The 24,338-nt window shown below is 46.1% G+C and overlaps 1 protein-coding gene across 1 annotated transcript in view; it reads right to left on the bottom strand.

Annotated features, from left to right (window-relative positions):
• PDIA5 (protein disulfide isomerase family A member 5) overlaps positions 15,965–24,338 on the bottom strand; it is a 91,639-nt gene continuing 83,265 nt past the window's right edge. Inside the window, exons 15-17 of the mRNA XM_018045711.1 lie at positions 22,554–22,624; positions 16,600–16,734; positions 15,965–16,195 (exon numbers count right to left, since the gene is read on the bottom strand). Of these exons, the coding sequence (XP_017901200.1) occupies positions 16,115–16,195; positions 16,600–16,734; positions 22,554–22,624 (287 nt within the window). The 3' untranslated portion in view covers positions 15,965–16,114. The remainder of the gene's footprint in view (positions 16,196–16,599; positions 16,735–22,553; positions 22,625–24,338) is intronic.

Below are 24,338 nucleotides of genomic sequence, written 5' to 3'. Positions count from 1 at the left end.
GGGGCAATTTCAGAATACATTTTTTTCCTCATTGCTTTTTAAAAGAGCCCATCAAAAGTTTACAAAATGTTATCCACTTACTTACCACTTAACTTTGGGTATTTTTTAGAAATTTAGGACACTCTGAGGGGAGGCACTTATTTGAATCAAAATGAGGGCATTTATCGGTTCCACTTCTCCTCCTCCATTATTATATTCATCCATCACTGTGGTGGGTTTCTTCTTTCTCTCCCTGATACTCTTTTAATCTCATCCAGATCTCTGTTTCTACTTTATTCCCTCCTTTTGGGTGCCCTTCCTTTTATCTTGCCCTGACCTTTCTCTGAACACCACCAAATGTCTAGCTGCACCTCTAAGTTATCTTACTTTTCATATTAATGTTTGTTATCTTAATTTTCATTGCTTATCAAAATAATTCACTCCCGTGATAGAAACTGGAAAAACACAAAAAGTAAGAAGAATCGAAAACCACCAGTTCTTCCAACAAGTAACTACTATTAATTCATCACTACATTCCCTTTGTCTTCTTCTCATTAAAAAAAAAAAAAGGACATTAGCGGCTTCTCTGGTGGCTTTTTCCAGTAGTCATGTATGGATGTGAGAGCTGGGCCATAAAGAAAGCTGAGCACCAAAGAATTGATGCTTTTGAACTGTGGTGTTGGAGAAGACTCTTGAGAGTCCCTTAATCAGTTCTGAATATTTGTTGGAAGGACTGACGCTGAAGCTGAAGTTCCAATACCTTGGCCACCTGATGCGAAGAACTGACTCATTGGAAAAGACCCTGATGCTGGGAAAGATTGAAAGCAGGAGCAGAAGCGGCCGACAGAAGATGAGATGGTTTGATGGCATCACCAAGTCAATGGGCATGAATTTGAGCAAGCTCTGGGAGTTGGTGATGGACAGGGAAGCCTGGTGTGCTGCAGTCCATGGGGTTGCAAAGATTCAGACACGACTGAGCGACTGAACTGAACTGGTGGCTCGGTAGTAAAGAATTCGCCCACCGATGCAGGAGTTTGATCCCTGGTCCAGGAAGATCCCACAGCTGCAGGGCAACTCAGCCCTGTTGGCCACAACTATTGAGCCTGCGCTCTAGAGCCAGAGAACCGCAAGTGTTGAGCCCACAGGCTGCAGCGACTGAAGCTCAGTGCCCTTGAGCCTGTGCTCTGCAGCAAGAGGAGCCGCTGCAATAAGAAGACTGAGCAATGTGATGAAAAGCCCCCGCAGCAGCAAAGACCCAGCACAGCCAAAAATAAACAATGTTTTTAAAAAAGAACATTAAATCAGGATCTTATTAGCTATATTTTCTGTCTCACTTTTCTTCACATTTCATCTACAAGCATTTCACCTCTAATTTATCTAAAATGGAAAACAGCATTGAAGAGAAATTGAAATATACAGAAAAGAAAGAGGAAAATGAAAATCACTCAGAGATGATCACTTTTAACATTTTGATCTATTTATTTCTTTACTCTTATGTACATTATTACAAAAGCTGGATCATACTTTATATATATTTTTATAAAATACTGAATTTTGTGTGAAAATTTTCTATATTTCCTCAACAAACATTCGTTGAGTACTTAGCATGTCCTGGTTGTTGGCCAATATAGAGGAGGGGACAGAAAATGTTTTTACCTTCACAGAGCTTACATTCTAGTGAGGAGAGAAAAAAGACAACAAGCAGACAAATAAGAATAGATATGACATCCTGAGGGACAGGTGCTATGGAAAAGAAAGCAGAGTGAGGGGATGGAGACCAATATAAGGGTGCTGCCTTCCTTGTAAGGGGTGGTGAGAGAAGGAGGGCCCCCCCCCAAGGAAGATGATATTTTAGAAGACACCTACATAAACAAAAATAAATAAAAAATATAGTGTTGTTATTTTCACTTTGCCGACCAAGGTCCATACGGTCAAAGCTATGGTTTTTCCAGTGGTCATGTACAGATGTAAGAGTGGGACCATAAAGAAGGCTGAGCGCCGAAGAATTGATGCTTTTGAATTGTAGTGCTAGAGTAGACTCTTGAGAATCCTTTGGATAACAAGGAGATCAAACCAGTCAATCCTAAAGGAAATCATCTCTGAATATTTGTTGGAAGGACTGATGCTGAAGCAGAAGCTCCAATACTTTGGCCACCTGATGCAAAGAGCCAACTTCTCGGAAAAGACTCTGATGTTGGGAAAGACCGAAGTCAAAACGAGAAGAGGGTGGCAGAGGATGAGATGGTTAAATAGCATCACTGACTCAATCAACATGAACGTGAGCAAACTCTGGCAGATAGTGAAGGACAGGGAAGCCTGGTGTGCTGCAGTCCACAGGGTCACAAAGAGTTGGACATGACTTAGCGATGGAACAACTATAAATTATTATTATTCTAGATTTTTGTGTTATTTGTGGCGTACTTAAGCTTTTTAATTATTTAACTTGAGATTTTTCCTTTACATTCTAAATAAATATCTGCCTTTATCCCGACTTTGTATTCTTTTTCTTAAAAAGGACCCCTAAATTGTATGGGCACCCGTGCTCACAAACTGCAGATCTGTGGTTGGCAGTGCTCTCTATGAGGGAGGCTGGCAGACATAACTCTTTAAGGGAGAATGGGGTTGGGCACCAGTCCTTAGACTGTCATACTGGTGGGTGGTCACTGACTTCGCAGACTACAAGCCCAGCTGGCAGTAGAAAAACCCAGAAGCAGGTTCACATTACATAATTCTGGGCAGGTTTAAGGTCTGGACTGGGAATTCCCTGGCAGTGCAGTGATGAGGATTCAGGGCTTTCACTGCTGTAGTCCAGGTTCGATCCCTGGTCAGAGAACTAAGATCTTGCAAACTGTAGGGGTGTGGACAACATAAAAAGATTTGGGGCCACAAGTATATCTGAAAGTGATGCTGAAAACAAAAGGACGGGTTGAATATACACATACAGCAAAAAGTTACAGCCACCTCCTGCATCACCCCAGCTGACGGAGCTTACTCAGTTCATTCTCTGAGCTATTGCTATCAGCAATTCACCTTCCTCAGACACCTCTGTATTTTTTTTTTCAACACATCAAAGTCTTCTGAAAACCCAGTGTCTGCTTGCATTCAGATAAGACCCTCTATGCCTTCATGTGTTAGTTTATTTCTTGACAGAAGAATTTTGAAACCCAGACCAATTTTCTTCCATGCCACAGAAAGCAGAAGGTTTGAAAGCATCAGATGATGACAGGAATTAAAGTCTGAGTCTGCCGAGGTTTTAACATCCTGTTAGAGGAGACATTTACTTGGCAGACTCCCAGTCTGGATGCCACGCGGAACTCTCAAGTGATACAGCAGCCTTTGAAACATGCTCTGCATGTGCTGCTTATTCTATGGTCTGGAAAAATAGAGTGCTGGTATTATTACTGTCACTTACTTTGCTGCCTTTGAATATTAGAGCCACTGTTCTATTAGCTACACGGATCCTGTATTGCAGTGATAATGTGGATGGATTTACATATATAGCTCCCTAGAGAATGTTTTTTAGAAACAATTTTCAGGAGAGTTAAAAGTAGTAATAGATGACAAGCAACTTGATTACTTAATCAAAATGAAAAATGACCAACATTTTGGAGAATAATGTTGTTTGAAAAATGTCTTTCCCTTGATTTTTCCATTTTCCCAGGCTTGTTTCCATTCATATAAAAAATAAACACCACACTGCTGAAGCCTGTAATACTCAGCTCATTTCTGAACTCCAGCTGCACTTTAGAACAATCTGGAGCTCTCTGCAACCTATCAATGACAGGACTCCATCCCCAGAGACTCCAGTTCAGTTGCTTTGGGGTGGGGCCCTGGCTCTGATAGCTTTCCAAGCTCCCCCAAGTTGTTAATCAAGTGTTCAGGATTGAGATCATAGAACCTGGGATAAGAGGGCATGAATGGTGATCTACCTTTTTCCCAAGAAGTGAAATAGCAGAAAATCCAGGTGATTGCAGAGAACTTAGCCTCAGGGGTTACCAGCTTCCAATGACAGCATGCTGATGTCATCTCTTTCTTCCTTTTCCTCATCATGACATACTTAGGGTTTGAGGTAGGAGGGTATCTGGGGTCCATGGGGCACAACACTCAGCTCAGGCTGTGAAGGTGACTGTCATAGAAAACATGCCCTCCTTCTAAGCAAAATACTCAGAGTAAGAAGACAGGGACCTGAAACTATCACAACTATCACAACAAAGTGGATTGGCTACACACCAATACAAAATGTTTGGGGAGTTAAAAATTAAATTTAAATTAAAAAAGAAGAAGAAGGCACAGACCAAGGCTTTACTGTTAAAAATGATGCCGTGATAAGAAAAGGAAGGTCTCCATAAAAGAATCCGGGCAGCAGGGCGGGGGTAGGGGGGTGGGAGGGGGCGCATTTCACTGGGAGGAGGACTCAGGTCACAAAGCACAGGGAGCAAGGAGGATGCACGAAAGTGATCCTGAGAAGAGTTCCTGGAAGTCTAGCTACTGAGGCTTGCAGCGAAAAGCTACAACGACAGAAAGGGCGGCTTCAGTTAAGTCCAGAGTAAGAGGTTCCAGGAGGGAGATCTGACCTGGGCTCATTACTTGGAGACAACTTCATAATGTTGATGGATGAGAAAAGAAAGTGAAACTCCACAACTTTTTATTCCTGTTTATTCCATTAAAGGAGGTAATCACTGTACTGAAAAGGCTAGGCTGACTTTGGGTTAGAAAGAACTGAGATCAAAGATAGAAAGTTTAACTGAAAAAAACAGTCTAAGCAGCTAGGAAATTTCTATTCAAAAAGAAAGTAATTAAAATGGAATTTTAAAAATAAAATAAAACAGGAATAAATGGATTGGTGGAATCTGGCAGAAAAGTAAGGCATCTGAACACATTTTGAAATTTACCATATGATAAAAGTGGCATTTCAGTGGAGAAATGGTAAATTAATCAAAATGATGTCGGGGCAAGTGGCTAGTCATTCTGAAAAACAAAAAGCTGGATTCCTACTTCATTCCTTATGTTAAAATAAACTTGAGATGTATTTTTAGATACCAGAAAAGCAAAAGTAAAAATGATGATCTTGGAGAAGAAAAGAATTTTCTGAATCTATATAACTATATGGGGACTACCCTGGTGGCTCAGCGGTAAAGAATCTGCCTGCCAATGCAGCAGACACAGGTTTGATTTCTTTTTTGTTGTTGTTGTTGTTTTTAGCTGTCTCATTTAATATTTGCTTTTCTTTATTTTTTTTAGAAGTCTAAGTAATACTTTATTTTTAAAAATATAAATTTATTTATTTTAGTCAGAGGCTAATTACTTTACAATATTGTATTGGTTTTGCCATACATCAACATGAATCCCCCACGGGTGTACACGTGCTCCCCATCCTGAACCCCCCTCCCACCTCCCTCCACATACCATCCCTCTGGAGCCTATTATACAGAGCGCAGTAAGCCAGAAAGAAAAACACCAATACAGTATACTAACGCATATATATGGAATTTAGAAAGATGGTAACAATAACCCTGTATGTGAGACAGAAAAAGAGACACAGGTGTATAGAACAGGTTTGATTTCTGATCCAGGAAGGGCCCCTGGAGAAGGGCACGACAACCCACTCCAGTACTCTTCCCTGGAGAACCCCATGGACAAAAGAGCTTGGTGGGCTATAGTCCGTGGGGTTGCAAAGAGTTAGACACAACTCAGTGAATGAATACACGCACACACATGTATCTGTATACACATACTTATATACATATACATACACACATAAAAAGCATGCTACATGTCTGTTTACAAACCAAAAAATCCCCTAAGAAAATGCTTGGCAAGATACATATTATAGTTAACAGTTGTTATTTTGGGGGCATGAAACCAGAAGTCAATAAAGTGAAACAGTTTCTCTTCTCTCTCTGTTCTTTTTCTATGTATGTATAATATATACACACACACACACACACACACGCACACACAAATATATATATACAGAGGGAGACATATAGGTAGACACAGATACACTAAGTTCATAACTAAATACATATTTTATCTATAATATAATATATTTAATATGTATTTAGGTATTAGTTGATTTAGTTTTACAGAGAAGTATAGAATTTTTAAAATTGTAAAAAAAATCAACATTGGTCAAGAGTTTGAGGGAAAGCAGTTGCTTTCTCTAAATAATTTCGGATTTTTTTGGCCCAGACACGTTTGCCCCCAGGTTCCTGAAGGAATGGGTGAGTGAAGTCACTCAGTCATGTCCAACTCTTTACGACCCCATGGACTGTAGCCTACAAGGCTCCTCTGTCTATGGAATTTTCCAGGCAAGAGTACTGGAGTGGGTTGTCATTTCCTTCTCCAGGGGATCTTCCCGATCCAGAGATTGAACCCAAGTCTCCCGCATTGCGGGCAGATACTTTACCATCTGAGCCACCAGGGAAGTCCAAAGAATGGGGGACATGGCTAAATGATGATCCAGGAAAGGGAAGACTTACTGAGCAGGCATTATGCTGGGGAGTTTGATACTGACTAATGGGACTTAGAAAGGAAGCCATAATTGCTAGAAGCAAGGATCACCACTAAAAATTTTGTTGGTCATGGCAGAAAGTAAGGAACCGTGGGTCCTATCTGAGCTGTGCTACTTACCACCTCTGTCAGCCTTTATACATTACCTAAACTTCCTGAGCCTCAGCCTCCTCATTACAATATCATGGAGTTGTGTGAATGTTGTATGAAATGGTTCTAAAAACGCTTCCCATATGTAAGGGACTAGGCACAGGTAAAGGATTATTAGACTATTTCATCAGAGGAATGTGGTAGACACAGCATACCCAGACCTCAACAAAACATCTGACAGTATCTTCCACTGCATCTTTTAGGAAAGGTTGGAAAATACGAGCTGGGGGCTGGGACAAGTGAGGAACTTGCTGGATGGCTGTACCTGAAGAAGCTGAACTATTGGATTGATGGGAAATTTCTATTGGCCTGATGCAGCAGTCTAGGATACACTCACTATCTTTTATAGTGTTTTAATTCTCATCAGAGCTGGAAGTGACATGAAGTTAAAGAGAGAAAACTTGTCAGAGACAGAAACGGAATATAAAATGTCCTCATAGGCTAAAACAAAGAATTTTCAAGATGGAATGTAACTAGGACGACTGTGCTTTACAGTTACACTCGAACTTTAAACACCTGGGGGATTAAGGGCACTGACCCTTTGGGGAGTCGAAAATAGCATTACAAGATTGTCACTTACAGTTGGCCCTCCACATCCTCCAATCCTCCATATCTGTGATTCTGCACCCATGGATTCAGGAACCATGTGGATCAACCATGTAGCACCTTAGTATTTATTATTGAAAAAAATCCATGTATTTGAACTGTGAAGTTCAAATTAGTGTTATCAATGGGTCAACTGTACATCAAAAATAAAATGTGCAAAGATCTTTTAAAAATATATAAATCCCAGAGCTAGCAAGTGTTGGGAAAACAGATTACTTCAAAAACTCTTGGTAAGAGTGTAAAGAGGTATGCTACTAAAAGAAAATTAACAATGTATATCACTGGCCTTTAAAAAACAGACTTTTAAAACAAGTATATTCTTAGACTCAAAAAGTCACTTTTGAAAATGTGTAAAATATATAAAATAACAAAATGAGAAATGTCCATCCCAGCATTATTTATGATAGAGAATAGCTATGTATAGCATACATTGATACATTTAATGGTATGCTATATAAAGGATATATAAATAAAGGGTAGTATTTACATAGGATAAAGTACTATAAAGCAGTGATTCTCCCCTGGGGATAATTCTTCCCCCAGGGCACATTTGGCAAAGCCTGGAGATATTTTTGGTTGTCACAACCTGTGGGGAAGGGGAGATGTTTCTGGCATTTAGTGGGTAGAGATCAAAGATATTGCTAAAAATCCTACAATGTATAGAAAATTTCCCCACAATAAAGAATTATATATTCCAAAATGTCAATAATGTCCAAAAATAGTGTTGAGAAACTCTGGTATATGGTCTTTAAAAATAATGAGGAGAAAGAATATCTAATGGTACAGGAAAATGTTTAAACATCTTCTAAATATTTTCAGTTATAAAATACTAAGAGATTTCATTTGTGTGTGATTTAAAAAAATGGAAGATGTAATCAAAATAATCAGTAGTAACTGATGAACAGGGCTATGAATGATTTAAATTTTCTTTTGCATGCTTTTCTTCATTTTCAAAGTTTCTTATAATACATGTAGTATCTTGAAAATAAAGAAAACTATTCAATGAAAATTAACTATCAAGGTCTTTTCTGTGAGCGATGTGAAAAAGTTTTGATGGTGTTTGCTGACAGTGAGTCTGCAATTTTAGACTAGATTAATGATATATCCTATAAGATCTGGAATAAGGGATTCACGGTCCTCTCATCGCTGTGCTGGCCAGGTCTCACCTGGACTCTAGGTCCAGGTATCACATTTTGTCGGGAATGTGGAAGATGTATATTTACACTGCCTATTTATAGAGGGAAATTGTGTGTGTGTATTTTTCTATTGATTGATTTAGTAGAACTGGTGATCTCAGTCTGATCCAATAAACTGAAACTTCTCCTCAGGTAGCTCTAGGGTGACTCCTTAGATAAATATTCAGTCTTTCAGAGGCCCCCTTCTTCGTGAGGCATGGACAAAGTGAAAACCAGGCAGAGGGACCGAGATCCACACCAGGTCCTGCGGGTCCAGGCGCCCCCTGCTGGTCTAGGCTGCACCTGGCATGGCGGCTGCTGAGGGGCGCGGGGTCCTGCTCTGAGGTGTTCTGTCGCTATCCGCTCCGGAAGCTTTGGCTCACGGCACCTTCCTTTCTTTTCCAGTCCTTCCTGGGCACCACCTCGTTCCTGCTGGCGCTGTGGACCCCTGAGCTCAGTCTGTAAATCTCGCTGAGGTGACATTCTCTGGCAAGAGCATCAGCCAGACTCAGCCCACTTCTATACCCCTCAGCTGGGGACACAGGAGAAATTGGTCTCAGCCATAAAGGACACAGGGCTGCCTAGAGAGAGTTAAACTCAGGCCCTAGTTGTTAATCTGGGTCACTAAATTATGAGACATGGTTGATGTAATTTCAAACTTTTAAAATTGTAAGTTACATTATACCCTTTACCTAGATTTACCAGTTATTTACCTTCTGTCTCTTTAGGCTTATCTGTGTTTGTTTGCACATATTTATTTTTTTCTGAGTAATTTGAAATATTAAAAATCTAAGAAAAATTCACATATAGATAAGATTATTCTAAAATTTGTATGAAAAGGTAAAACAATTTTGAAAAAGAAAGGTAGTGGGAGAAATCAGTCTACCTGATTTCAAGGCTTACTATATAGATACCAGTAAATAAGACTGTATGGTGTTGATAGACACAGATCAATGAAACAGAGAACCCAGAAATAGAACTCTGTTAGCTGACTTTTTACAAAAATGTAAAAGCAATGCAGTGGAGGAAAGGTGGTCTTCAACAAACGGTGCTGGAACAACTGGACATAGGTAGGTCAGAAATGGATCCTGACTTGAGTTTCACATCTTTTCTGAAAAATATTTATTTAATCTATTTATTTGGCTGCACCAGGTCTTGGCTGCAGCACACAGGATCTTTGATCTTCATTGCAACATCTGGGTTCTTAGTTGTGGTATGTGACATCTAGTTCCCCAATCAGGAATTGAACCTGAACCCCCTGCATGGAGTTTTAGCCCCTGGACCACCAGGGAAGTCCTGAGTCTTACATCTCATATAAAAATTAACTCAAAATAGATCACACATTTAAATGTAAAACCTTAGGGAAAAACATAGAAGACAATCTTGGGGAACTAGAGCTTGATGATGAGTTCTTCGATATGACACCAAAAACATGATCCCTGAAAGAAAAAAAATTGATATATTGGACTTCATCAAAATTTAAAACTTAAAGACCCTGTTAAGATGGAAAAAAAAGAAAGATATAAACTAGGGGAAAATATTTACAAGGACTAGTATCTAGAATACACACACACACACACACACATACACAAAACCTCTCAAAACTCAACAGTTAAAAGAAAACAATCCAATTAGAAAATGGGCAAAAGACACAGATAGAGATTTCACTGAATACGATACACAGATGACAAATAGATAGATGAAAGAATATGCAGCATCACATCTTTAGGGAAATAAATGTATAGTAAGACCATAATGGGAGAAGGCAATGGCACCCCACTGCTGTACTCTTGCCTGGAAAATCCCATGGATGGAGGAGTCTGGTGGGCTGCTGTCCATGGGGTCGCTGAGGGTCAGACCTGACTGAGTGACTTCACTTTGACTTTTCACTTTTGTGCATTGGAGAAGGAAATGGCAACCCACTCCAGTGTTCTTGCCTGGAGAATCCCAGGGACGGGGGAGCCTGGTGGGCTGCCATCCATGGGGTCGCACAGAGTCGGACACGACTGAAGTGACTTAGCAGCAGCAGCAGCAAGACCATAATGAGATACTACTACACACTAGTTAGAACCGCTAAAACTACAGTAACAGCAACAACAATAATACCAAATGTTGGTGAGGATGTGGAGAAATTGGATCTCTCAAAATTACTGGTGACAAAGTAAATGATACAGTCACTTTGGAAAAGTATGGCAGTTTCCTTAAAATCAAACACACACATGGCCCAGCAATCATACTCCTGAGTAATTACCCCAGAGAAATAAAAATTTACATCTATACATAAAGCAGCTCTATTGTAATGGTCCAAAATTGGAAACAACCAAAATGTTCCTTAATAGGTAAACGGTTAAACAAACTGTGGTACATCCATACCACGGTATCCTGCTCAGCACTAAACAGGAAGAAAATATTAGTACATGCAACAACTTGGATAGCCCTCAAGAGCATTACACAGAATCAGAAAAGCTAATCTCGAGAGATTATATGTTGTGTGGTCCCATTTTTATAACATTCCCAAGTGGCAAAAGTACAGACAGGGGAAAACAAGCTAGTGGGCACCAGGCTTTAGTGGCGAGAGGGAAATGGAGGAAATGTGTGGACATCAAGTGATATAAGAGAGAATTTTAGTGGAGCAGTTCTGCATTTTGATTGCAGTCCTGGTGATGCAAATCTACACATATGATAAATGGCATAGACATAAGGAATTTCAAGGGACCTTAACAGCCAAAACAATCTTGACGAACAAACGTGGAGGACTCACACTTCCTGACTGCAAAACTTACTACAAATCTCCAGCAAGCAAAAGAGTGAGATCGCAGCCTAAAGGCAGGCACACAGACCAATGGGCTAGAATACAAAGCTCAGAGGTTAAATTCTCACATACATGGTCAAATGATTTTTGATTAGGGTTCCAAGACTGTTCAATGAGGAAAAGATAGTTTTTTCTACAGATGGTGTTGGGGAAACTGGATATTCATATGCAAAACAATAAACCTGGACTCATACCTTACACTTGACTCAAACTGGATCAAAGTCACAAAGGTAAGACATAAAACTCTCAGTAGAAAACATAGGAGAAAAGCTTCAAACTCAGCAATGATTTCCTAGAAAAAGCACAGACAACAAAAGAAAAAATAAATCAGACCACCAAAATTAAAAACTTGTGTGCACTCAAAGACACTATTAAGAAAAGCAAAAAGAAAGACGATCCACTGAATGGAAGAAAATATTTGCATATCACATATCTGATACAGGATTAATATCCATAATGTGTAAAGAACTCCTACATGGAAACAACAATAACAAAACTCCACAAACAATCCATTTCAAAAATGGGCAAAGAACTTAATAGGCAGTTCTCCAAAGAAGATACACAAATGGCCAAAAAGCAAATGAAATATGCTCCGCATCACTAATCATTTAGGAAATACAAATCAAAACCACAATGAGATACCACTTTTCGGCCATTGTTGTTCCGTTGCTAAGTCGTGTCTGCCTCTGTGTGACCCCATGAATTGCAGCACGCCAGGCTTCCCTGTCCTTAACTATCTCCTGGCGTTCGCTCAAACACATCCATTGAGTCAGTGATGCCATCCAACCATCTCATCTTCTGTTGCCCCCTTCTCCTCTGGACCTCAATTTTTGATGGCTATTATCAACACACACACACAACCCCAGAAAATAACTTTTGGCAAGGATGTGGATAAATTAGAACCTATGTGCATTGCTGGTAGAAATTTAAAATGGTGCAGCCACTATTGAAAATAGTACTGTGATTCCTCAAAACACTAGACATAGAATTACCATGATCCAGCAATTCTACTTTCCAGACGACTGAAAGCAGGGACTCTCAGACAGATGATTTGCACAATTTTGTTCACAAGAGCATTATTTGAAATAGCCATAAGGCACAGATAGCATAAATGTCCATTGACAGGTGAGAGGATAGATGAAATTTGGTGTATTCCTATGATGGAATATTAGCCTGCCTTAAAAGGAAGGAAATTCTGACATATGCTATAACATGATGAACCTTGAAAACATCATGCTTAGTGAAATAAACCAGACACTGAAGGACAAATATATGCTCTAGCTTATATGAGGTACGTAGAATAGGGAAATTTATAGAGACAGAGAGTAGAACGGTGGTTACTAGGGGCAGGGAGGAGGGGGATATGGGAAGTTCTTGTTTAATGAATATGGAGTTTCAGTTTGTTGTGATGGAAACGTTCTGGAGTCGGATATTAATGATATAATGATATGAGTCCGCACAACAATGTGAATATACTTAGTGCCACTGAACTGTATAAACTTGAAAAGGGTAAATTTTATGTTATATATATTTCATAACAAAAAAGGCACTCACACACACACTTCTCAGTTGCAGTAACCACATTCCCAATACTCAATAGCCATATGTGGCTAATAGCCACTATGTTGGACATTCTCAGCCTAAAAAAGGATTTGGGGGCAGGCATGTATTTGGTAGGAACATAACAGTAATTTGGTTCTCACATTTAGCTCAAGGATATCAGTTCCATTTTTCCAGCCTTAAAATAATAAAATAATTGTTGTTCAGTTGCTAAGTCATGTCTAAGTCTTTGTGACTCCATGCACTGCAGCACGCCAGGCTTCCCTGTAACTTCACCATCTCCCGGAGCTTGCTCAAACTCATGTCCATTGCGTTGGTGGTGCCATCCAGTCATCATCCTTTGTTGTTCCCTTCTCCTGCCTTCAGGCTTTCCCAGCATCAGAGTCTTTTCCAATGGGTCAGCTCTTTGCATCAAGTGGCCAAAGTACTGGAGCGACAGCTTCTGCATCAGTCCCTCCAATGGATATTCAAGGTTGATTTCCTTTAGGATTGACTGCTTTGAGTAAACAGCAAAAACATACCTGCAGGGAGCTCAGTTCTAACCAGCAATGTCCAGTCACTGTACCTGGGAGCCTCTTGGGAACAGGACTGGCCCCTCCTCCATTCTGTGTGATTTGGGCAAGCCATGTGAGCCCCAGGCTTCACCTCCTGGTGCTTTCTAGATGAGATTACACATCTTTGCACCTTGGAGGAGCAAATCTGTTCCTGAACCCAGAGTGCCACCTGCCTGTGCCTGGCATAGAAGAGTTTCTGGAAGCCAAACATCTCTAGAAAAGGAGGGTTCCACATGGGGAGATGGGAAGGGCTGGGGGGCCAACCCTGGTTAGTGCTGATGGGCAATCACCTATGGCGAGAGGCACAGGGGGCCACAGGGTAAGGCAGACCAGGAGGGAGTGGACTGGAAGCAATGACCCAAAGGAGAGAAACTGAGGTGAAGGTTATGCCAAAGCCACCAGAATGAAGACTGGAAATCCATTTTTTCCTAACTCATACCCTTGCTTTTTGCAGAGAAATCATCCAGCGAAGGTAAGATCTAGGGAAACTGAGGGGATAATGGCAGGTCCTTGAGTGAGGGTTAGGGAGTGGTCTGGGCTGAAGATTGGGTTCCCCAGGTGGTTCAATGGATAAAGAACCTGAAGACCTGGGTTTGATCCTTGGCTTGGGAAGATCCCCTGGAGGAGGGCATGGAAACCCACTCCAGTATCCTTGCCTGGAGAATCCCACAGACAGAGGGGCCTGACAGGCTATGGTCCATGAGGTTGCAAAGAGTTGGACATGACTGAAGCTACTGAGCACACACGCACACTGTACTGAAGACCAGTGAACCCCCAATGAGCCAAGCATGGGAATGAACCAACCATTGGGAATGGGACTAACCCAGGGGCCATGCTCTAACCAATCTACACAGAGCTCAAGAACTGGGGCATGGGGGGAGAGGCAGGGGGTGGGAGAGTGGAGGAAGGGAGCTCTGTCTGCAGACGCAGCTGCCCAGAGCTGGGCTGAACTTGCTCCAGTCATGCCCAAAGTCATAGCAAACACTAGACACTCTGACAAGGGCTCCATAACTACCAAATCCTGCAAATAAAGAGTGAAAAGAATGCCATTTCCTGATGCTTTCAAGTTCTCACACAGACGCCAACCCAGACTGTGGAATAAGAATGAAAGAAAGCCTTGTGCTTTGAATGTGAGCACCAGTGGCCGTCAGCCAGGGCGTGGCTTTTCTCAGGTATTAAAAAATGCAGTTAAAAACATTTTTGGAGACACAAATACGTTTCTCCCATGAATACTCCAAACAACTGTTAAGCATGCCCATACGCGCACACACTCTCACAAGCCCCTTGCAGGAGAAGGTATATGACATTCAGCATCAGGATTAAATGGCTCCTTGTCTGATAGTGTATGGCACCAGGGGAGATCAGTAAAGATAAACATGTGCTTCTTTCATATCCGCTCACCTGGAGGGAAACCAGGGGCCACTTTAAAAAGTGGGTGCTTAAAGAAAATAAAAGGTGACCTGGCAGTGGGTGGACTGGGAAGTTGGGACACTGCCCCAGAACAAGGGTTTTCAAAGCCTTCGGGCTCACTTAATAGCACTATGTGCAGTGTCAGCTCGTCAAGGCTCCCATCCCTTACTGGGGAACCCATCAGCAGGAAAGCAGGGGCTGCAAGAGAGGGTCTGGTCCAGGAAATAGGACTGTGCCCACAGGCTAACTCCCCCATAAGGCCACCAAAGTGTGCTGCCCAGTGTTGCAGCTCCGGAGACGCCACCTCTGAACCACCCCGAGGAGTGCAAGACCGCTGCAGAACACTGAAGTCCAGACAGCGGAGCGAGGCTGCTCTGCTTCCTGTGGAGAAGGACCATGGCTCTGGCAGAAGTGCTAAGCTCAGGGCTGTTGCTACTCATGCAGGGATACAGAGAGCAGGCCTAGTGGGAAAGACAGTCAGGAGAGAGATATGAGAGTGTCAGAGTGAGGCCTGGATGGTGCCCGTCCATGAGAAGCATGCTTGCAAAGATTTGGAGGTTGCTGTCGTGGGGCGAGGGGAGCTGGTTTACAGACCAGCATCTGCACACTGAGACTGTGCCCCCACATCCCACACACCATCCCTTCCAGCCAGGGTGAGGACCAAGCTGCTGCACAAAGCGCCCCCCTGCCCATGCTGGACACTCCCCAGTCCACTCTAGATGCCCTTCCAGCCTGGGCTTGACCATTGCACCATCCCCTGGAGTGGAGACTTAGTCTTCTTTAATGGGAGAGCTGGGAGGGGATGGAGAGAGGAAGACAGTAATAGTCAGAGAAAGAGAAATATGCAAATACATTCCAGGAAAACACACCCAAACTAAAACCACAATGATCCAGAAAAAGCTAATGCTTGGTTCCCATAAGCTTCACAATCCCATTTTCCTGACCATCCTAATGCATTTCCTTCCCCTCCCCCCCCAAATCAGTCATTGTCCAACAGGCTATCTCGTGATCCGATTCCCCTGTTCTGCTCTCCAGTGGCTGACTGGGGCCAGTATCCCTGCCTCCCTCCTCACCTGCCTGCTGCAGGGTCTCTCCTGGACAGACGTGACCGAGGAGTGGGGCTCCCTGTCCCCCAGGAGAGGACAAAGAAGGAGACAGGAAACGGCATCCACCTTCGGGCTCCGCAGAAATAACCCACACCACCAAACAATCGGTTGAGTTTTATTTCAAAATTGTACAAAACGGCCATACGCGGCTATAAAAAACTTCGTCTTCAGAACACGTGGAAATTCAGAAAGAACAACAAAACAGGTATCGTTCACAGTGTAATGGAAAAGCTTTCTCTGAGGCAGAAATTACAACTCTTCCTTCTTCTTTCCGAGTCTCTCATGGTCTCCCTCCCGGAGCGTTCGGATAAAACTGGTAAATCCCAGCTCCTGTAGGGAAGGAGGAGAGACGAGGACCTGTAAACTCCTGTAAGGCCCTCCCCTCCCGCCCCTTCCCTGACCCTCCATGTGCTCACACTTCTGGACACAGAGAGGCGCCTGAGGGGGTGGCCGGGGCCATGTGGGCAGCATTGGCTTGACTATGGAGAAGCCCTGAAAAGTGGGAGAGGAAATTCTCCCCGACCCTGGAACCCTGGAATTCTCCTCTGCCCCTACCCTGCTCTTGGGCCAGGACTTGTACGAGAACCTCTTGGGATACCCTTCCAGCTGGGCTGAGCCTCGCCTTCTTGGCTCTGAGCGTTGCAGCTGACTGTGCTATCTGGGAAGCCCCTCCGTGGCTGCTTCCCTGCCCCTCAGCAGGCAGAGCTCGGGGCAGTGCCCCCACCATGACTCACCGTCGGATTGGTGTCATACTTCTCCACAAACTTCCCATAGTGGTAGTAGTGGAAAGTGGGGTAGGCCTTGACAGCCTCCTGCTGACACAAGTCCTTGTTCTTCTCTTTGACGCAGTCAATAGCGGCACAGGCGATCTGCAGGGAGCAAGAATGCGAGGCTCAGCATGGGGGTCTCCAGTCTGAGCGCTGAGGCCTGGACCCTCTGTGTGAAGGTTGCACCCGAGGCCCAGATCCTGTGATTTCTGAGCTCCTCCCCAACAGCAGGGACACAATGAACCAAAGCACCCCCAGCCCATGCTCCACTGAGGCCAACAGCACTTGGCTTTTAATTTTCCAGGCAGACAGGTGAGGAATGCCCTCAGACTACCCTTTAAAATCAAGAGTACAATGTAAAGGAAATTAGGACTTGAAAGCATCTGTAAACACTACAAGTTTGTGATACTTTCTGTGAGGCACTGTGAGACTTATTCATTCGTCAGCTAATATTTCCTGAACATCTTTTTGGGGAGGCAGTGTAACACCAAGGTCAAGAATAAGAGCTTCGAAGTCAAGTTTTCCATGTGTAAGTCTTGGCTTGGCTGCATATTAACACTTACAGGAAGTCACTTAGCATCTTCATGCCTCAACACCCTCATCTGTAAAATGGAGATAGTACCAATACCCCAGCTATCAGGATATCCTGAAGACTGAGTGAGATAAGTCAGGGGAGGTAAAGGGCACATGGTCAGAGGTCAGTACACACTAGCTGCTGTTAGAGGCACTCCTACTGGCCCAGGACACTGGCTCTGTCCCCAACAGGAGCTCAGAACCTGGTCAGGGAGCTGGGTAAAGGGGCAAATCCAAGACATGGCAGGAGGTGTGTGGAGGTGCTCCACGGTGCCAGGATGGCCTGCAAAGGGGTTCAGAAGCATTCTGCAAAGTTTGCCCCCTTGGCAGAGGACTGATGGAGGGGGAAAAGCAGATTCCATCCTGGGGAACACATTCCAGAACCCAGGACAGAGTTCAACATGACTAAAGCAAACAGGTTTTGGCCAGAAAGAGATTCCTAAATTGGCCACTGCCTTCTTCTTGCCCATTTAACAAATTCCACATGCTGGGCAGTTTTTCCTTATTTATTGCTCTTTCCCTATAAGAGGGTACAAAGCAGACATGGGGAACTTTTCTCCTGTTGAGGGTCACAGAGCAGCGGGGGAGAGAAGGCTGATTAATGGCAAGAGCAATCCACAAGCGTTACAGAAGAGGGGTGGGATTGATGAAGCCAAGCCTGCTCTGGATGCTACGAGCACAGTGGTGACCTTGACAAAGTCAGCCATCGAGCAACTGACATTCTTACTACAGGAAGGCAGCACAGACACATAACCAGAGAGATCACTGTGGAGTCCAAAGGATGCCCTGAAGGAACTAAGAGGGTGCTTGGGTAGACCACGGCCAGAGGGGCTGCCTTCCCCAGGATGGCCCGGGAGGCCTCTCCAAGGAGCTAACATTTGATCTGAGCCACCAGTGATAAGGCAGCCAGCGGCACGAAGGCCCGAGGGAAGAGCACCCAGCTAGGACCAGCCCATGCCAGGATCCAGGTGAGGAAAGGGCGTGGCGCCTTGAGGGCCAGAACGCACTCAGGAGCCCACACAGAACTATGACTGTGCTGGAGCTTTAAAACTGCTGAACAGCCGTCACTCACAGGGTTCTCTGGCTGCTGGTTATTCACATTTGGATGGAGGCCCCCTTTCCAGGCAGGAGAGCCCTGCAGGGCACCAACAGTCATGCTTATTTACCTGTGCCCAGGCGAGCAGGGCTGACAGACAGCGAAGAGCGAGCCTTGCATTCTGCTTACCAGTCACTTATCCCCCACTTACCCACCCTCAAGCCCCCTTCTACCTCCTCGGCTACACAGCATTCTATACGATGAGACCTCTTAGAGCAGACTCTGCAAACTCTGCCCACAATCGCTATTTGACTCTCAGTCCTCTTCTGTTTGGCCCACAGGGAAAAAAAAAAAAAATCTCACTCAGTCGCCAACCTAGAGAAAGAGCCCAAAGATTTTCATATAAAGTTTGGCTTTCCAGCTTTTCTCTAAAAGCCAAATCTGAGGGCACTTGCCCTGCATTCCCATAGGCAATATGTGGCTAGGAGAGTGGGGCAGCTGTCTCCTTCAGGCAGGGTCAGCTTGCTGCCTGTCTGTGTCCACACGTAGCAGCAGGCTTCTGAGAATTCCAGCTCATCCCCTAAAGCCCTTCCTGACTTATTTAGCAATGTGAGGCAGAGGCTCCTCTGGCCATCTTCAGGGCTCCGTTTCTCCGGGCAGGAGCTGAGCGGCCGGCCGGGTGGGAACCGCGCACCCGGGCAGCCCTCGTCTAGGGGCCGTCGCTCCCCTGCTAGGCTGTGAAAGTGCTTAATGAGCTTTGCTCCGGGCCGCTGCTCTCCCTGCATCTGCTTTAAATTATGAATTTAATTTGTATACATTCCCTGGAGCTGTGGGAAATGTAGTGTATGGTTTTATAAACTGACTAAATAAAAAATGGGTACTTATTCTGAATCCCCTAATATAGCTGCCAGTTACATATCCAAAGTGCTTCTTCCAGCTGCAAAGGCTCCTCAGCTCTCAGTCTCTATAGCAGAAGGGGAGACAAGCATGAGCCCTCTACAGGAAGTGGCTTAGACTCTCTGGAAAGAAGGCAGCAAATAAACCTCTCCACATCTATCCCAATTTCACCTCAGTGCTGCCCCCCTTATACCCCCTCAAGATTTGCACCCACTCACCCACAGCACTGAACGCACACTAACTTCTAGATTTGTTCCACAGCAGGTGGCTGTCGGTGTCCTACAGCGTCCTGTCCGTCCAGCACAGAAATGATGGAGAGGCTTGAGGGCACCTCGCCTGGCTTCCTCGACCTCCGAGGGGGGCAACTCTGTCCCTGCTGAGGTCTCCAGGGACTGAGCCTAGTTAGCCATGCAGTGATTTGCTCCTTAACACACCTGCATTTGGCTTCCCTTCCTCCGTCCCCTCCACTGCTCCCCAAGACCACCTGCCCAGAAAGCCCCTGCACAGGAGTCCAGGCCTCAAGTCCACTTCTGGGAGACCTCTGACAATGCCTATACATTCGGTTCTGATGCTGCCCCTTTCCATCTGGTAGCTTTGGGCTAGTCACTTAACCTCGCTGAGACTCAATCTCCTCATCTGTAAAATGAGAGAGTAATAATACCGAGGTGACTAAACTACTGTGAGGACAATGTAACAAAAGGCTTCAAAAGTAATATCAGCAGAAGAGGAGGAGCACTTAGGAACTATCAAACATGCTACCCAGGTCCTTCATCCAGTCAACATCTACAGAGATGTCAGGCGTCGAGGCTGGGGGGATTCAGGCGCAAATGAGGTCTCTGTCCTCAGGGAGATCTCCCTTCTATGAACTCGAGGGACGACACAACACACACCACACAGCCAGAGCTAACCTAGCTTCGCCAGCCAATCACAGAGGGGCTCCCGCTGCTCCAGGGCCTGCTCCTGGGATGACCTTGCACCTGGCCGGGAGCTGTGCTGAACTGCTGACCCCTCACCCCCAGGCTGGGACACTTTGCTGAGCCGTGAGAGACAGGCCCCACTTTGCCAGGCCAGTGGTCAGCCTTCCACTTGAGATCCTTGTCCTAACGGCCACCTCCAGAACGCCTCCTGTTCCAACACTAACACTGTGTGGCCCTTTCTCCCCCCAGCACGTCAACTGCTGAAGTCCCCAGTAACCTCCTGGGAGGGGAGGCTCCCCAGTTAAAATATGAGCTGCCTCATGTGGCTTTATTGATTCAGTAAAATAAATCTCTGCAGGAGCTAATATTGACTTTAGCTATGAAAATGGAAGTGAACAACCAACTGCATATTGATTGGGGAAGGAACAGGGACAAGCTTCTGGGTGGAAAAAAAAAAGCAATTCTGCCTCACAGGTGGCAGCACGGGGTGTCAGGAAGAATTGGGAGTCAGGAGACCCACTTCGGGCTGTCAGTGACACACAGGGTGTCCCTGGGCAAGAGACACAGCTCCTCCTTTCTGGGCCTTCATCCCTCAGGAGGAGGAGAGGGCTGGACAGCCCAGCAGTCCCTAAACACCAGCCTGTGGTCAGCACAAATTCCTGGAGCCATCCCCCGAGGCTCTGATCTGATAGTTCTAGGATGGCACCCAGCCATCACGGCACCAGCGCCCCTGGCTGAAAACAGGATGCTTCCTGCTGGTACTGAGAGCCGTCTCCAGGAATGCTGGCCTGCCAGCTGCCTGGGACAGAGAGCTAAGTGTCTTCCTGAAAATGAGTGAGGGCGATGCCTGGCTTGGAAGGAGAGACAAGGAATAACAGGGGGAATAACTCTAGGAAAAGGTCAGCAATGTTACTGGCCCAAGTTAAGATAATTAAGCAAAGGCATATCAGTATCTCAGAGAAGGAGGGGGTCACCATGGAAATGAGACCCCTGTGCATCAGCAGGGGGGATGGAGAAGAGAAGGAACAGCCCTCAGCTGCCAATGGCGGGCACAGCCAGCCTGGTCTCATGAGGACTGGTGTGATCCCCTCATGGGCCCTGGAGACCTGAGCAGCCAAGGGGCGGGGTGCCCCCACTCCGGTCACCCTCCTGTGTGCCCAGGGAGCCAAGTGTTCTGGGTAAAAAATGATGGGAGCTGTGTTGGAGAGACTGCCAGTCCAGCTCTGGTCCTGGGGAGTAAAGGCCTCCCTGAACCAACCCACGCCCAGCCCTGCAGGGATGAGCAGCCTGGGATGAGCTGGAGCGGCCAGACTGGGAGCAGCCACCCTGCTCAGGTTGAGGGTGGCAGAAGTGGGTGGAGGGGTGAGGGAGACATAAGACAGGAAGCACCTCCCTGCCGTGCCCCTCTCAATGCAAGCCAAGTGGCAGGGAGAGGACAGAAGTATTCTGGTCCTTATATTCCTGCTTGATGGTGAAGGGTGCCTCAAGGGCACAGGCAGGGCTCGCAGGTGACCATGGGGCTTCCTGATTCAGGGACGGTGTCTGGAGCCTGAGTCCTCCCACATGTGCCTGGCTTCCTCTGACTCACTGTTCCTATACAGCTCTCACCACCCCATCACTGCCATCCTGGGGCCAATGCAAGGCGATCTCAGCATCTGTATCCCACCTGCCCCAGCTGCGCCTGACAATTCCACCTGGAAAAATAAGGCAGAGATGTACTGGACTTTGGATTTGGGTGTGTGTGAGTGTGTTTGGGGAGCATTTCAGGGGACAGGTTCCTACGATGGAGTCCCAGGCTGGGAAGAGTCTTTGAGACCATCTAAGCACTGTGACTTTAGAAGAAGGAAACGTTGAGACCTGGAGAGTCTTACAGCTCACGCAGCTTAGCAGCAGCCCAGATGCACCAGCCTGAGTTCCGGGGTCTTCTCGCTGCCATATGCCCCCACAGCCTCGGAGTCTGCCTGGTCTGCTGGAGCTGCCTGGGGGAGTGCCTGGGGCCCCCTCCCTGTGCTCTAAGCCGATCTGCAGCTCTAGCTTGTTAATTTTCTGCTTCATCAGTCAGCAGCTGCAGGAGCCTTTCACTTAGGCGGGATGAGGCTCCGTTCCCATGGCCTTGCTCTCCTCCACCTTGGCCGCCTCCAGTTGACTTTTGTGGGATATTTTTATTTGTACTTTTAATTACACAAGTAGTGCATGACTACAAATCCTACCGTAAAAAGATGTGAGCATTAAAAAAGAATGAACAAATGACCCCTTTACCACCCCCTCCTTCAAGGAAGGGCTGTAACGGTTCAGTGTATCCCTTTCAGTCGATTTTGCAGCATAAATGCAGCCAGCTCTATCCTGCCTTCTAAAAAGGATGTCCTGGTTGCCAGAAATCCCTCTGTCTCAGCAGAAGCTGCTTGGGGAGGGCAATATGAACAGAAGGGAGGAAGGTGTGGGCACTGGAGTGGGAAGCTGGAGGCGGGACAAGAGACGAAGAGGAAGGGTGTCCTTACCTTACGGTCATCTTTGAAGGCATCAGCAGCGGCAGTGAAGTGTGGAATGGCCTTCTTACAGTGCGGGCACCCTGTGTGAGAGGGAAGGAGAGAGCCTTGCACATGGAACTTCCAGAGAGGCCTTTCCAGGAGTTCCTCTCCTCCCAGCAGACTTCAGGGTTCATCTGACTCCCACCGTCGCACACCCACAGTCAGGGTTCAGGTATCAACCCCACCACTGAACCCTCCATGGTGCGTCTGCTGTCCACACGAGGTCTCTGCAGGAGGCCTGTGCCAGTGTGAGATTCACACTGGCCTGGGACCTCCCACTCCATGCCCACCCCCAAGGCTGGGGGTGGGGGACACAGACACTGTGGTCTTGCTCTGCAAGCTCCTTGCACGGAGGGCTGCCCTCAGGGTTCAGAAGAGCCTGATCCAGGGTGCAGCGGGAGCTTCGGGCTTCGAAGAGAAGGACACGTGCTCTGGCTCTTCGGAGCCTGTTATGAAGCTCCTTCTTGTGCCCCAGTGACAATGGCAGAGCTCGTCACTTCATGACTGAAAAGGTGCATGTGGGAAAGTGGAGGGCGGGAGGAAGCTCTCTGCCTGACTCAGGCAGCTCATAAACTGCTGTCGAGCCCCACATTCCCCCCAGCCCTCACCCCCGGACCGAGGACCCCTGGTTGTCATGCTGTCCTTCCACTCCTGCCCTAGAGTCCGCCTGAACTCTGGATCCAGGAACGGGAGCATCGAGGTCAGGCTAAGAGGAGGAGAAGCTGCTGGATCCCTGCCGCTTCTCAGGGCCTGGGTTCCCGACTTGGGGACGAGGACCACAGCTCCAGAGGCCCTGAATGGGACAGTGGCAGGTGTGCTGCCTCGAGCCCCTCCGGTTCCAGTGACAGGTCCCCGGCATGGGGCCCACCTGCGTGCAGCCTCTTTCTTCTGTCTCAGCAAGCCCGGGACACCGTCCTCCAGGAAGGAAGCCCAAGAAACTGCAGGCTGCTCTGGCCCAAACCTGCTTTCCTGGCCTTCCCCTCAGCTTTGGTCCATTAAAACCCAAACCCACCTCTCCCTACCGCTCTCCAGACACTGAACCCAACTGCCAAGAGAACAGAACTGCTTTGAGGGAAGGAGTTCCCTGACTGTGGTAATTAATTCTGATCAAATCACAGGTGGGAGAGGCCAAATGCCCCCTGGGGAGCCCGGGCTCCAGCCAACTTCTTGACCGACAGTCGGACCAGGCCTTTGGGCCCTCCCACGGCCTTGGGGAAGCCAAGGCAGAGAACAGAGACAGCCTGGCTCATCTGCTCTCTCTCTTTTTAAAATAAGGTAATAATGACTGACATTTCAAAGGGTTTTGTGAAACCAAATTAAGGCAGAGCTACAACTTTGATCTGAATTTAGCACCTGAGCTGGTTTCTGAGACGGGCAGAACCACCCATATGGCCTGGCTAGTGGAGTGGCCAGCTGGCCCCAGAGCAGCATGGATGGCGGTGATGGGAGGATTTTCCCAACGTCCATCACAGGAGTGGAGAAGCGAGCTGGGCTGGTTACAGTTACACCACAACTGAGACAAAGTACTGAGCACAGCCTAACTCATGGCAGATGCCAATGGCAATTATAAGAACATGGTACTAATCTGACCCAATAGAGAGAAGAATGGCTCAAATTCATGCAAATATCAATACTACAAAGGAATGATGGTATAGAGCTTCCAAAACATTTAAAGAGAAAAATATACTGGTCGAGAGTTCATCAAAGTGTGCCCTGCAGTACCTAGAGGTCCCCTGTGAGTGGCACGTGAATGCC

Source organism: Capra hircus, chromosome 1, assembly GCF_001704415.2.
Source record: "Capra hircus breed San Clemente chromosome 1, ASM170441v1, whole genome shotgun sequence".
Taxonomy (NCBI): Eukaryota; Metazoa; Chordata; class Mammalia; order Artiodactyla; family Bovidae; genus Capra; species Capra hircus.
The sequence above is the reverse complement of the archived record's forward strand: the minus strand, read 5'-3'. Positions and strand labels throughout refer to the sequence as shown.